The sequence below is a fragment of the Ovis canadensis genome, chromosome 5 (assembly GCF_042477335.2).
Source record: "Ovis canadensis isolate MfBH-ARS-UI-01 breed Bighorn chromosome 5, ARS-UI_OviCan_v2, whole genome shotgun sequence".
In the NCBI taxonomy this organism is placed as follows: Eukaryota; Metazoa; Chordata; class Mammalia; order Artiodactyla; family Bovidae; genus Ovis; species Ovis canadensis.
Genome location: NC_091249.1, coordinates 32,800,343 through 32,813,647, shown reverse-complemented (window position 1 = coordinate 32,813,647; position 13,305 = coordinate 32,800,343). Strand labels below are relative to the sequence as shown.

The 13,305-nt window shown below is 52.6% G+C and overlaps 1 protein-coding gene and 1 non-coding gene across 2 annotated transcripts; both read right to left on the bottom strand.

Annotated features, from left to right (window-relative positions):
• Positions 1–3,333: 3,333 nt before the first annotated feature.
• EEF2 (eukaryotic translation elongation factor 2) lies at positions 3,334–12,221 on the bottom strand. Its single transcript, XM_069590975.1, has 15 exons — positions 12,105–12,221; positions 10,866–11,080; positions 9,833–10,014; positions 9,530–9,741; positions 8,893–9,071; positions 8,678–8,783; positions 8,058–8,171; positions 7,814–7,952; positions 7,502–7,697; positions 6,631–6,889; positions 6,166–6,273; positions 5,069–5,422; positions 4,742–4,924; positions 4,522–4,654; positions 3,334–4,047 (listed from the first exon to the last, which is right to left on the bottom strand). The coding sequence occupies exons 1-15, from the start codon at positions 12,105–12,107 to the stop codon at positions 3,854–3,856; spliced, it is 2,577 nt and encodes an 858-aa protein (XP_069447076.1). The 5' UTR covers positions 12,108–12,221; the 3' UTR covers positions 3,334–3,853.
• Positions 9,147–9,211, bottom strand: LOC138441917 (small nucleolar RNA SNORD37). The gene has a single exon (XR_011257485.1). It is a non-coding gene; the product is annotated as a small nucleolar RNA SNORD37 (small nucleolar RNA).
• Positions 12,222–13,305: the final 1,084 nt, after the last annotated feature.

Sequence of the window (13,305 nt, the reverse complement as noted above, 5' to 3'; positions counted from 1 at the left end):
CCCCACCTTTGGTACAGGCTCGCCTCCCACAGCTGATTGGCTGTAAAGAACGTCGGTCAAATTTACGGAAGTCGACCTCCCGACTTCCGGTCCCTGGACCACCCCGCCCCTTCTCCTCTGACCGGGGTCCTGAAGCTGGGAAGTAGGATGCTGAAGTCCTGCATCCCTGTTCCTGCCTTTCTTGGGCGTGAAATACGCGAACCCTATGCCCAGGTCCGTCTAGTCAAGGCTATGGTTTTTCCTGTGGTCATGTATGGATGTGAGAGTTGGACTGTGAAGAAAGCTGAGCGCCGAAGAATTGATGCTTTTGAACTGTGGTGTTGGAGAAGACTCTTGAGAGTCCCTTGAACTGCAAGGAGATCCAGCCAGTCCATTCTAAAGGAGACCAGTCCTGGGTGTTAACTGGAAGGACTGATGCTATAGAGGAAACTCCAATACTTTGGCCACCTCATGCGAAGAGTTGACTCATTGAAAAAGACTCTGATACGGGGAGGGATTGGGGGCAGGAGAAGGGGACGACAGAGGATGAGATGGCTGGATGGCATCACCAACTCGATGGACCTGAGTTTGAGTGAACTCCGGGAGTTGGTGATGGACAAGGAGGCCTGGCGTGCTGCGATTCATGGGGTCCCAAAGAGTCGGACACGACTGAGCGACTGAACTGAACTGAACTGATGCCCAGCTCTCTCATGACAGCTCCTGAGGCGGACCCTGGGGCTGCTTCAGTCCCAGGCAGTTTTCTCCTCTGTAAAATGTTCAGTTCAGTCGTTCCTGAATTGAATCAAGTTGGATCTCCTTGCAACCATAGCCTTGACTAGACAGACCTTTGCTGGCAAAGTAATGTCTCTGCTATTTAATATGCTATCTAGGTTGGTCATAACTTTCCTTCCAAGGAGTAAGCGTCTTTTAATTTCATGGCTGCAATCACCATCTGCAGTGATTTTGGAGCCCTCAAAAATAAAGTCTGACACTGTTTCCACCGTTTCCCCATCTATTTCCCATGAAGTGATGGGACCGGATGCCATGATCTTAGTTTTCTGAATGTTGAGCTTTAAGCCAACTTTTTCACTCTCCTCTTTCACTTTCATCAAGGGGCTCTTTAGTTCCTCTTCACTTTCTGTCATAAGGGTGGTGTCATCTGAACATCTGAGGTTATTGATATTTCTCCTGGCAATCTCAATTCAGCTTGTGCTTCTTCCAGCCCAGCATTAGACGGTAAAGTGTCTGCCTGCAATGCAGGAGACCTGGGTTCGATCCCTGGGTCGGGAAGATCCCCTGGAGCAGGAAATGGCAACCCACTCCAGTATTCTTGCCTGGAGGATTCCATGGACTGTAGCCTACCAGGCTCCAGGCTCCAGTCCATGGGATCGCTGAGTCGGACACGACTGAGCAACTTCACTTCACTTCTTCATTCTGCATATAAGTTAAATAAGCAGGGTTGCTAAGTTGCTTCAGTTGTGTTCGATTCTGCATAGCTAGCCAGTCTGCACTGTCCATGAAACTCCAGGCAAGAATACTGGAGTGGGTTGCCATTTTCTCCTCCAGGGAACCTTCCCGACCCAAGGATCAAACCTTCGTCTCAAGTCACTTTGCATTGGCAGGTGGGTTCTTTACCACTAGTGCTAAACCTGGGAAGCTGTTAGCCATATTGCAAATACATAAAGATACGAACTAGGATAGGTGTTGCCATTAAATGCTTGAGGACTGTTTTATGACTCCTTTTAGGCTCAAGATACATAAGAACTAGCATTGGTTGAGCTTTACTGCATACCAATCAACAACATGAAGTAAAATATCTTACTAGTTCTATACTTGGGGAAACAGACACAGAGAGGTTAAGTAACCCACCCAGAGTCACACAGCCAGTAAATGCATTAACTGAGATTCGTTCCCAGAGAGGCCTGAACCCAAAGCCCACACTGAACCACTTCAGATACCATCTGACACAGGCCATCCTCTGGTCATGATAGTCCCAATCTCATGCAATTCCACTTCACTTCACAACTTGCCTTCTTCGCCTCACACCTCATCCTCGCTTAAGCTTTGACATGAAAGCTCTTCTTCCAGCCTGGGACCACCTTCCTCCACTAAACCCAAAGCACACTTCACAGCTAAAGCAGCACTTTCTCTCACATTCCCTTTTCCCTATTGTTTCATTAATCTGCTACATTTGTCCCCATTAAAGAACCAACAGTCCTTACTAGACTTTCCAACCAACAGTCCTTAATAGACTGGACTAGTCCATTATTAACCAGTCCTTACTAGACTTTCTCCCATCTTTTCTTGTCCCAGGATCACGTCACATTTGTCTTTTTAGGTTCCTCTGTGCTTTTTGAGTCTCATTTCCAGGGGTTTTGATGACTGGGTTTTGAAGATTGGTCTGTTTCCTCAGTGTGGATTTGTCTTGATGTTTTTCTGTTAAAACTGAAGAGATGAGTTTTGGGAAGACCATGTGGTGCCATACCATCATGGGGACTTACCACTGATGACGACCTTGGTCATCTGGCCCTAGGCAATATTCACCAGGTTTCTACTCTGCTTCCCTCTTCACACTTAACACCAGGTGGCTCAATGGTAAGGAATCTGCCTGCTACACAGGAGACTAGAATTCTATCCGTGTAAGAAAAAAACCCTGGAGAAGGAAATGGCTACCCATTCCAGTATTCTTGCCTGGGCCTGGGGGGCTTCAGTCTACGAGGTTGCAAGAGTCAAACACAACTTAGCAACTGCATAGAAGTAGCCACAAGGGAAATTTAAAGTGAAGTTGCTCAGTCTTTGCAACCCTGTGGACTGTAGCCTACCAGGCTTCTGTCCATGGGATTCTCCAGGCAAGAATACGTGAGTGGGTTGCCATTTCCTTCTCCAGAGGATCTTCCCAACCCAGGGATTGAACCGGTTTCCCCCATTGCAGGCAGACTTTGCTTTAACCTCTGAGCCACCACAGGGAGGATGGGTCCAAAGTGAGCACCCAGGCAATCTTCCAGGCCTGAACTGCTACAGCACCACCAGTGTCAATTATGTAAATACTGGGTTTGCCAAAAAGTTCTTCAGTTTATTTCCCTGACATGTTACAGAAAAATCCAAACAAGCTATTTTGCCAACCCAGCACTCAGTTCTTGAGGCACAGTCTCCCATTTGTAACACTTAGGGGACACATGGGCAAAGTGGCTGCCCTTGTGGACAGCACAGACATCTGCTGGCCTTGTGACAGATGGACTGCTGGACTGTCACTTGGACACTCACCCCTGTACTGGAATATCACCGATGGCCTTACTCACTGGCCCAGGGAGCCCATTTGAGCCTGAGCAGATTAAAGACCACATACACACAATCTCCACCATGTTGAGTTTATTATTCCAATGGCACTAATACAGCTGGAGGTGCTCAGTGACACTGTGTGGGCGGGGTTTTCTGCCTTCTAGCTTCTGTCCAAAGAGAACATCTACCCGCTTGTTTCTTGCCCCCTTCTGGAGAAAAATCCACTAGGGGCCATTTACCCAAATAAACCTCTTAATGCGTTTATTTTTAACTTTTTGACATTAAGTTTCCCGCTCAACAAAAAAGTATTGGTTGTCCCATCCCCTCCCCCATCCCCACCGGCCAGATAGTCGCTGCTCCGAGGGCACTTGTTGCCCCTGAAATCTGGAAATAAATATCGAAAGAAACAGCATCAAGTGTTCATGTTGAGTGATGGCACGAAGTGGGCCCCAGAAACCTGTCAGGCAGAGCATTACTGGGTCTGGACAGCCTCGAGGTGTTGTGGAGAATGTGGGGGCTTGTTGCTGTGGTCACTTGTCCCTGGGCGCAGGGGCCGCGCCAAGTCCCACCCAGTGGCAGGCTAAGCAGAGGCCGCCTACAACTTGTCCAGGAAGTTGTCCAAGGCTGGGATGCCTTCCTTCAGGCCTTTGCGCTTGCGTGTCTCCGCCACCACCTGACTGGGGCGGCTGGTGTTGTCAAAGGGGTCACCGGGCAGGATCTGCCAGTGGTCAAACACACACTGGGGGAAGGCCTGGCCACCCGTGTTGGACCTCAGGTCAGCGGTGAAGCCTGCAGAAGGGGCAAACAGTGCTCACTGGGAAGCCCAGGTATGTGCCTCATGGTCCCCTGGCCGAGACCAGAAAACACAGACACACCAGAGGATCCCAGAAGTCGTGTTAGACGTTAACCCCATTACCCTACACTTCACCCAAAGGTTCCCTCAAGGGCTACTGATTAAAGAGTGAGGCAGGGCAGGCCCTTCCTAAGCCCCAGGCCTCCATCTGCACCTTCTGAGGACGAGCCAGATCTCCAGCATGGCTGCTCTATGCCGTGCTTAGATCCACAGGCTGAGGCCTCTCCACTAAATCAACAGTCCTGAGACCCACATGAGAGAAAAATAGGTCATCCCCTCCTTCACAAGCATGCTGCAAAAAACTGCAGGAGGGAGCGCCCTTCATGATGAGAGATGGGCCAGGGCTCCGTCTGCTGGACTCCACCCAGAAGGCAGCGGGCATCTGAGGACCACGCCAGACTGGTACTCACCAAAGGACTCATTGACAGGGAGGTAGGCCTTCACAACAAACATGGGAGTGCCGGCCACCTGGGTCTCCTCAAAGACGTGGCCCCGCTTTCTGTTCAGGACACCGTAGATGCCACCAACCACTTGTTCCGGACACTGTCGGGCAAAAAAGGGCTCTGAGCAGCTGCTGGGCAGGACGGAACCCAAAACAGCAGCTGGAGGTTCCCGGCCCAGCCCCCTTACCTGGATCTCCACAAGATAGATGGGCTCCATGAGCCGGGGCTGGGCAGTCAGCACACTGGCATACAGGCAGCGCCGAGCTGTGGGGATGATCTGGCCACCCCCACGGTGGATGGCATCAGCGTGCAGCGTCACATCATGGACGTCAAAGCGTACGCCCCGCATATTCTCCTCACACAGCGCCCCCTATGGAGGAAGGAGGACCATCGTCAAGAACCCACCTCCACAGCAGCCGAGGGACAGGGTGGCCACAGCTGTCCAAAAGACCACACACAATCCCACCTCGCCCGCTGACTGGCCCTGCAGTGCTGTGCCTGAGCACCCCCTCACCTCCTTGGTGGCCCACTGGAAGCCAGCCACCACACTGTCCTTGATTTCATTGAGGTACTGTACACCCTTGGTGATGTCCGTGAGGATGTTGGGGCCCGTGCCATCAGGGCCGAAGCACCAGATCTTACGGGCCTCAGCCACGTCCCACTCGTACTTCTCAGCCAGGTAGCGGGCCCGCTGCTTGAGCTCCTGGCGGGCGGACACCTCGCCCTTGTCGATGTCCTCAGCCAGGCCATCAGGGAAGGGCCGCGCCTTCATGTAAAGCCTATTGTGCTTGTTGGGAGACTTGGACAGGCAGAGCACGTTCGACTCCTCACTGACAGTCTCCCGGTACGAGACAACTGGGTCAGATTTCTGGAAGAGGAACGTGCAGGGTTAGGTCTGCCCCAGAAAGCAGACACCCCAGAACAATACCTTCCTAATGATACCCGCTTCACACTGGCAGAGAATAGACAGCAGAGCAGGCTCCACCTGACTTCGTGTAAACAGGTGTGCAGCTAGCTACTCGCTAAATGCCCACTGCCAACAGGGCTGGCTAAATACACTTCTCATATACAGTATTAATAGAAAAGTGATTGCAATCATACAAGTGCAAGATCCCATTTCAGTAGTTTCCTTATTTAGAAAAAAACATGAAAAAACTGTCAATTCCCTGAAGAACGGAAACTCTAATTGCCGCAACTAAAAAGGCTTAACAAGGAAAAATAGCATGTAAAGAAACCCAAAACCTCGGCCAAGCAGACACAGATCTGAGCTCATTTTTATGAAAAAGCAGAAAATGGAAACCAGGGTGTACCAGCTGGGGGTGGTGGGGCCACCTACAGAACCTCAGTGTCTGCCCTTTACCCAAGTTTTTTTTTGTAAACTTGTTGGCAGAAGTTAGCAGACCCCTCACACTCCAACCCTACCTGCGCATCTACAGAGCTGATGCCACAACAGCACATATTATCTGGCAAGAAGGGGTTGAAGGAAGGAGAACCGAGTGACTCCCCACCAGCAGGACCCTCAGAGCCCACCCAGGTCATGCTCTCCAACAGCCCTTTTGGTATAGGGCATGTAGGCCTCCAGCTGTCACTGTGTGGCAGCACCAACCTCACCTTGATGGGGATGCAAGCGTGATCCTCCTCCAGGTCCTTAAGGCAGATCTCCAAGTGCAGCTCCCCAGCCCCCGCGATAATGTGCTCCCCGGACTCCTCGATGATGCACTGCAGAAGGCCAAGCGTCAGCCCAACACTGACCCCAAGACCAAGCAGTAAGCCAAGGGATTCCAGGGGGCAAGTGGAAAGTCAGCTCCAGCTGGACAAGGTGGACTCCCAAAGCAGGATTGAGGGGGAAGGTATCAGGGCCCATTTTACTAGTTTTCAACGTTAACCTTCTAAAAAGAGCCTCAGGATCCTACCAGTCTGAAGAGACGTATCAAAGTAGTGTATCAAAGTTGGATTCCTGGGTGGAAAACCACCATTTAAATGGGCAGGAGTTCTGCCAGGTCAGCCCAGTCACACCACATCAACAAGTCAACAAACCACTGTGGTAGATGTCACCTCTGGCCAAGGGGCACCCACCTGCACCATGGGGTCCGACTTGGCCAGCCGCTTCAGACCTTCCACCAGCTTGGGCAGGTCGGCCGGGTTCTTGGCCTCCACAGCGACCCTGACAACAGGGCTCACGCTGAACTTCATCACCCGCATGTTGTGGGCATGCTCGAAGGTGGTGATGGTGCCAGTCTTCACCAGGAACTGGTCCACGCCCACCAGACCCACAATGTTGCCACAAGGCACATCCTCGATGGGCTCCACATAACGGCCCATCATCAGGATTGTCCTGGGGAAGGGGGAACGACACAAAAGATGTCAACACACTAGCACTCGTGTGGCAGATCCCCAAGTCACCAGACAAGCCTCCCTTGTTTTTTTGGTAGTACCACACTGCATGTATTAATTTTTGGACCAGCGACTGAACCCAAGCCTCCTGCAGTGGAAGCACAAAGTTCCCCTCCTTTGAGCCTGTGCCTGTCTTCATGTCTAGAGGGACAGAGCCAGCTCACCAGGGGCCAGTAACCCAGTGACATCTCAGTGATGGTTCTGGCTCTATCACCAGACCAGGCAAAGTGCTGCTGTGCCTATGCAACCCTCTGCACCCTAGTACAGCCAGGGCAATCCCACACCTGCACCAGTTGACTGGGGGGCACCACCCTCAACTGAGGTCTTTGGGATCAGGGCCTGCTCTGAGGCACCTGAACTATCCTATCCCTCTAATTTCCTACCTGCTTCCCAGCTCAGGACTGTGTCACACTGAGAATCCTTAGTTGGGAGGAAGGGTACTATTCCTCCCCCCAGCAGGTCTTACATTCAGACAACCCCACCCTTCCCCCCTCACTGGATGGAGGAGCAGCAGGAGGCTGTTCAGCCCCCTCTAACTCCCTGAGTACCTCACCTCTGGATCGGCTTCAGGTACAGGTCCTCCTTCTTCCCAGGAGTATAGTTGGGTCCCATGATGCGGACCTTCAGGCCAGTAGACACCAGCCCTGAGAAGACCCGGCCGAAGGCATAGAACCGACCCTTGTCAGAGGTCGGCACCATTTTGGAAATGTACATCATGAGAGGGCCTTTGGGATCACAGCTTTTAATGCCTGAGAAGAGAAATGAAACCCCCAAAAGGGAAAACGTGATTCCATGACAACTCAGCTTTCCAAACTGAGGCTCTGTCCAGCATCAGGCCCCCGGGGTGCAGGCAGGCCCCACATACCCATGGCTGCCTCATCGTCTGGGGGACCCTCATACAGGAGCTCACAGCGGTACTTCTGGGCCGTCACAGGGGAAGGCAGGTGGATGGTGATCATCTGCAGCAGGGCGTCCCCAGCAGGCAGCCAGCGGCGCATCACAGCCTGGAATAGAGGATATGAGGGGGAAATGTTAGCAAGAGACCAGAACGAACATCAACACAAGCAGCTCCAAGAAAGAGGGACTCCAGGGAGAGCCTCTCCACTCACCTTCAGAAGTGGTTTGCCCTCCTTGTCCTTATCTTCACTGTCCAACTTGATGTCCAGTTTTTCAATTAGTTTTGCCGTCTCCTCTTTCTTGAAGTTCATGATTGCATCAAACACCTAACATGCAGAAAAGATGGCAAAGTGGGTTTGGGAACATACTCAAAGTCTGCAGTTACGTGTTAGAGCCTGAAGGGCATGGATGGAGCAGGGCCAAAGCTGCAAAAATGCTTACTTACCATCAAACGCCTGACTTAATCTAGCAAATAAGGAAATCTCTCAAAAGACTTAAAAAAACCCACCCTGTGTAAGTGGGCACATTCTCACTGAAAACTCACGGGCTTACAATAGTCAGTCCTTTCTGCCACATCTCGCCTGCTGCCCAGTCAAGGAGGCTGACTGACCCCAAGATGCAGCCCAAGAATGTGGGAGACCTGCTAGCCAGGGCTGAACTGGGGGCCTTCTGATCTCATACTGTCTCATCCCTGTTTCAGGAGCTGACATGCAGCCTGACCCTGCCTTGCCTTGTGGCATCTTGCCATCAGTTGCAGGTTGGGTACCAGACTATATGGGGAGCCCAAGGACAGCCCTGGGAAGGGGTATCTACCAAGCTTACACTGGCTCACCTTGAAGATTGGGTCCAGGATGAGCTGGCAGAACGTCCGTGGCAGCTTCTTGCCATCAGGGCTGTTGGCTGACTTGCTGAACTTGCCAGTGGCTGGATCAAAGTACCTGTTCGAAGAACACCCAACCCAAGAGTTACAGAAATCAATGGCGGGGGAGGGGGTAACCTGGGTGGGAATGACCCTACAGACACTTGAGCTGTGTCTCGAACACTTACCGGTCTCCCCACAGCTTTTTCATCATGTCCTCCACCTTCTTGGCCCGCTCAGCAGGCCCTAGCTGTCCCTCGCCCTTGGCAGCAAACTTGGCCACATACATCTCTGCAAACTGCTTCAGGGTAAAGGCCCAACCATGGAGACCAGATCCAAAGCCAACAGTACCAAGAACGGGGTCAATCTGCAAGAACGGGAGACAGTTTAGCTGGAATAGATGGACGGAAACCACAGCTACAAAATCCCCAGGCACTCCATGCCTCAGACCTTAGATTTCTTCAGTAGCCATCAGGTCAAAGTGAAGAAATTTTAGTCATCATGTACAAGGTACCCAACCCCTGCGGGGGTGGGGTGTGTGTGTGTGTGTGCAAAGATCCCACAGGGACTGCCCCATGCACCTGTCAGCAAGCAGGGGGAGCCACTACCTCACCTCCCTAAAAGTCCAGCTTTCCTGTCACTCTAAGGTTCCTTGGATCCCCAGCTTCCACCTCCGAAGAATCCCCAGGAAGTCACTGATTCAGAAGCAGTTCCCCAGGGGCAGCTCAAGACCACAGCCCTTCCAGTCTGCCCCACAGGAGCAGTGAAGGGACTACTATGAAGACAGAGAAAAGTACCCTAAACCCAGCAGTCAGGCTGTCCTACCATGATGTTGCCCATGGGTCCACTCTCGCCCTCGCCATAGGTGGAGATAATGACGTTGACATTCTCCACGATACGCTGGAAGGTTTGGTAGAGCTCCTCAGGCTCCAGTTGCAGCTCAAGCAGGGCCCGGTCCATCTTGTTCATCATCAGCACTGGCTTGATGCGCTCAGCAATGGCCTGGCGCAGCACCGTCTCTGTCTGCACACACACACCTGCAGAACAGCAGGGGATGAGGCGGCTCTTGCAGCCAGAGAAGGGACAGCACCAGGTTCCAAGCCGTCCTAGGGGGTGCCCACTGCTTACCAGACACACAGTCCACCACCACCAAGGCACCGTCAGTGACACGGAGTGCAGCTGTCACCTCTGAGGAAAAGTCAACGTGCCCAGGGGAATCAATGAGGTTGATGAGGAAGCCAGAGCCATCCTTGCTCTGCTTGATGAAATTCAAGTCGTTCTCTGAAAGCTCGTAGAAAAGGGAGATGGCCCTGAAACAATGGGGACAGGTGAGCCAGGTGGAAGCCACACCTTAGCCTGGCCTGTGGTCAATCAGGTTCCCACCGAGGGGGAGTCAGGACGGACACTCTTCATTCCTAAATGAGGCTGGGATCCAATAAAAAGCCAGGCAGATGCTGCAACCTGTCCCCTCTCCCTGCATTACTCATCCCTAAAGATGAACTTAAGACTCCCAACAGAAAAGCCACCGCCATCTGGGACATTTATCTTTGCTGCACCCTCTGCCAGGGACAGCCACTTCCCTGGCACCAGAGTCCACCTAGGTCGTCCCAGGCTTGACACACCTATTGTAAAAAAGCAGCTACTGCATAGGAGCTAGAAAGCCCAAAGGCTCCTTTCCACCCTTCCCTGCCCTGCAGGGAAGTGAGTCTCAGAGCAATGACCAAGGACAAACGACTAAATGAAGACAACTGCCATCATTGCTTTTTCTTTGGGGTGGAGGGAGGTTCTCACCATGACATCTGGGATCAGAAAACTCACAGGAGGCTGGCGTGCGCAGAGCAAGACTTTGGCATTGACCCCGGATGCCAATACCATCCTCAGACTTCTCCAGATATTGCCAAGAGCCCCCAGCTCCCTTCCCCTCCAACCTCCTTAACTCTACCACCGGTCACTGTGCCTCTTCCCCTGGAGACAAAGGTGCCCATCCCACTAGATGAAGCTCCATCATCCCTCCCAGTTCAGAAGCCCAGCTCCAAAGTGCTCCTCTCCCCAAAACCCTGTGAGAAAAGGCCTATGTCTATCCAGCCCGCCCACTACCAAGGACTCAGAGCAAGCAGCACCCCGCTTTCCCTGTGGAGACGACACCAGGGGACTTGCTCACGTTGACTTGATGGTGATGCAACGCTCCTGCTCGTCCTTCCGGGTGTCAGTGAAGCGGGTCTCCCCAGCCCGGGCAGAGGCGATGATACCCGCCTTACACACCAGGGAGTCTGTCAGAGTGGACTTGCCATGGTCCACGTGGGCGATGACAGACATGTTCCGGATGTTGGCCTTCTTGTCCATGATGGCCCGGATCTGGTCTACTGTGAAGTTCACCTGGGCAGGGTGGAGGAGGGGAGGGTCATGACAGGCCAGCACTCCAGGAAGGACCCTTGGCACAGAGACTTTGATCAATAGAGGCTGCAAGGCCCTAGCCAAAAGAGGCTGGTCCCTGGTGCTGCCAACTCCGACCTAAATCCCCCTTTGTTAACACCCCTTTAAAGATGTCCAACTCACCCTGTCCCTGAAAAGCCTAATCTTGGCTGTCACACCCAAAGTGACAACTCAGAACGGAAACTGGGGACTAAGTCCCAATGAGTGACAACAGATTCCCTTTATACTAGTAGATACTGGAGTCTCATGGGGTCTGGCTGAACCTCAAGTGTCCCACTGTGCGGCCACTGGTATACCGCGAGGCTTCCCAACCAAAAGGGGTCTCCGAACTCCAAGGTCACCCCTCGCTGTGGTTGTGGGGGTCAGAGCCAACACCCCACCTTTGATTCGTAAATATGCCACCCCCGGTTTGGGGGAGGGGGGGTTGCGCAGCCCTAACAGGCGCGAACCTCCACCTCGTGGCTCCAGGATCAGGTGTTCACAATTGGGAGGTTCAAGAAAGACAAGAGACCAAAATAACATTACACAGCGGGAGAAGATCGGGCGCTTCTAAAGGTCTTACTCTTCTCTCCTTTAGCCATTTCCAAGACGCCCACGGCTCCCGACAAAAAATCAGACTGAAACTCCCGGCCCGCGGGTTACATAAGGCGGCTCCCCTCTCCCGGCTCGCGCTGCGGCGCCCGCCATTACAGCGTCTGCCACATCATCATACCCCCCGCCCCGCCTCCGCCCCAGCTTTAGCCGGACCCCGGACCCCGCGAGGCGGCGGCGCCCCCGGAAGCGGAGGTCGCGAGCAGTGCGGCGCGCAGACATGGCGGCAGCCGCTTCACCTGCTCCGGCCCCGCCGGCCCCGCCGCCGCCATGTCTCCTCCCAGTCAGGGAGGCCACAAGACCCCAGGCTTGGCAGCGCCAGCCCTGCCGAAGCTTCGCTGCCGTTTCAGGTCCCCGGTTGAACAGCGTTGCTCACCATGGTGGCGGATGGCGGTGGATTCTCCCAAGCAGATCCGAGCGAGCTAGGTCGCGCCGAGGATGGCGGCGACGACGGCGGAAGAGAACGCTGACGTCAACACCCGAGACTTTATAGGCCGACGCCGGTTGGGCGGGTCATCTGACCGCGCTTCGGGGGCGGAGCGAAGCGACGCGGCGCGCAAGCGCATGAACACCCTCCCCAACAGCACCCCGCCCGGGTAAACCCCTTAGGCGGCGGCGGGGCAGCTCTAATACCAAGGGTCTGCATTCCATGCTTGGATTTTGCCGGGGGCGTGGTTGCCTCGAGCTGGGTGCACGCCTCCAGGATGCACTACTTAGATGCAGAAAGCAGAGTGGCATTTTAGCTGCGACTATTAACCGTATGTTAGGAACTATGTCATTTTGCAAAGTGCCAAGCACTTCAGTGAAAAGGATATTACGATGTGAACAGGGTCTGTGGATTGTACTAAGATTAAGGTTTGATATGGTGTAAGATGATTGACAGTACTAGGTCCGGGACTGGGAGAAGAGTACTTGGACCTCTGGACTAGTTCTGCAGTCACCCGTCTTTAATTATTTCTTAAAACAAAAAAACTTTTCAAAAGCAGATATTAATCACCCACTTTTCCCACAACGACAAATTCACCGTCTACTGCGGCAGGCATTGCTATAGGTTTTGTGGATAAAACAGTAAATAAAACACCTTATCAGCTCCATCACTTTAAGTGTTCTTACATTAGATATGCAGGTTTTTCTATGCTTCAGTTTCTTTATCTGCGCAACGGGATGATCAATACTACTTCTTTGTTTGAGGGAGAGTAAAATTCACTAAATACATTTAGAGGGATTAGCACCGAGTCTGACACAGTTCTCAATACTCCTCAGATATTTCTAATTAGTTATCGTTACCATTATAGAACACATTTTAGGGACTGGCTTGCTGCGTCGCAAGCGTGGGAGCTAAGCGCTTTTCCACATGCGCAATCTCATTTTCTACTTCATTTTCTCTCCAGGGGGAGGCGCAGGAACACTATTTTGTATTCGTGTCCTGATCTGACCCTAAGAAACCGTTGTATATCGGATCTTCTACTCCAGGGAAAGAACTGGCATGTAATTCAGGTTCTTTATTCTTTATAAAGAGCCCAGCTCAATGCCTGGTACACAGTAGGCGCTCATAAGTATATCTTGCATCAGGTAAT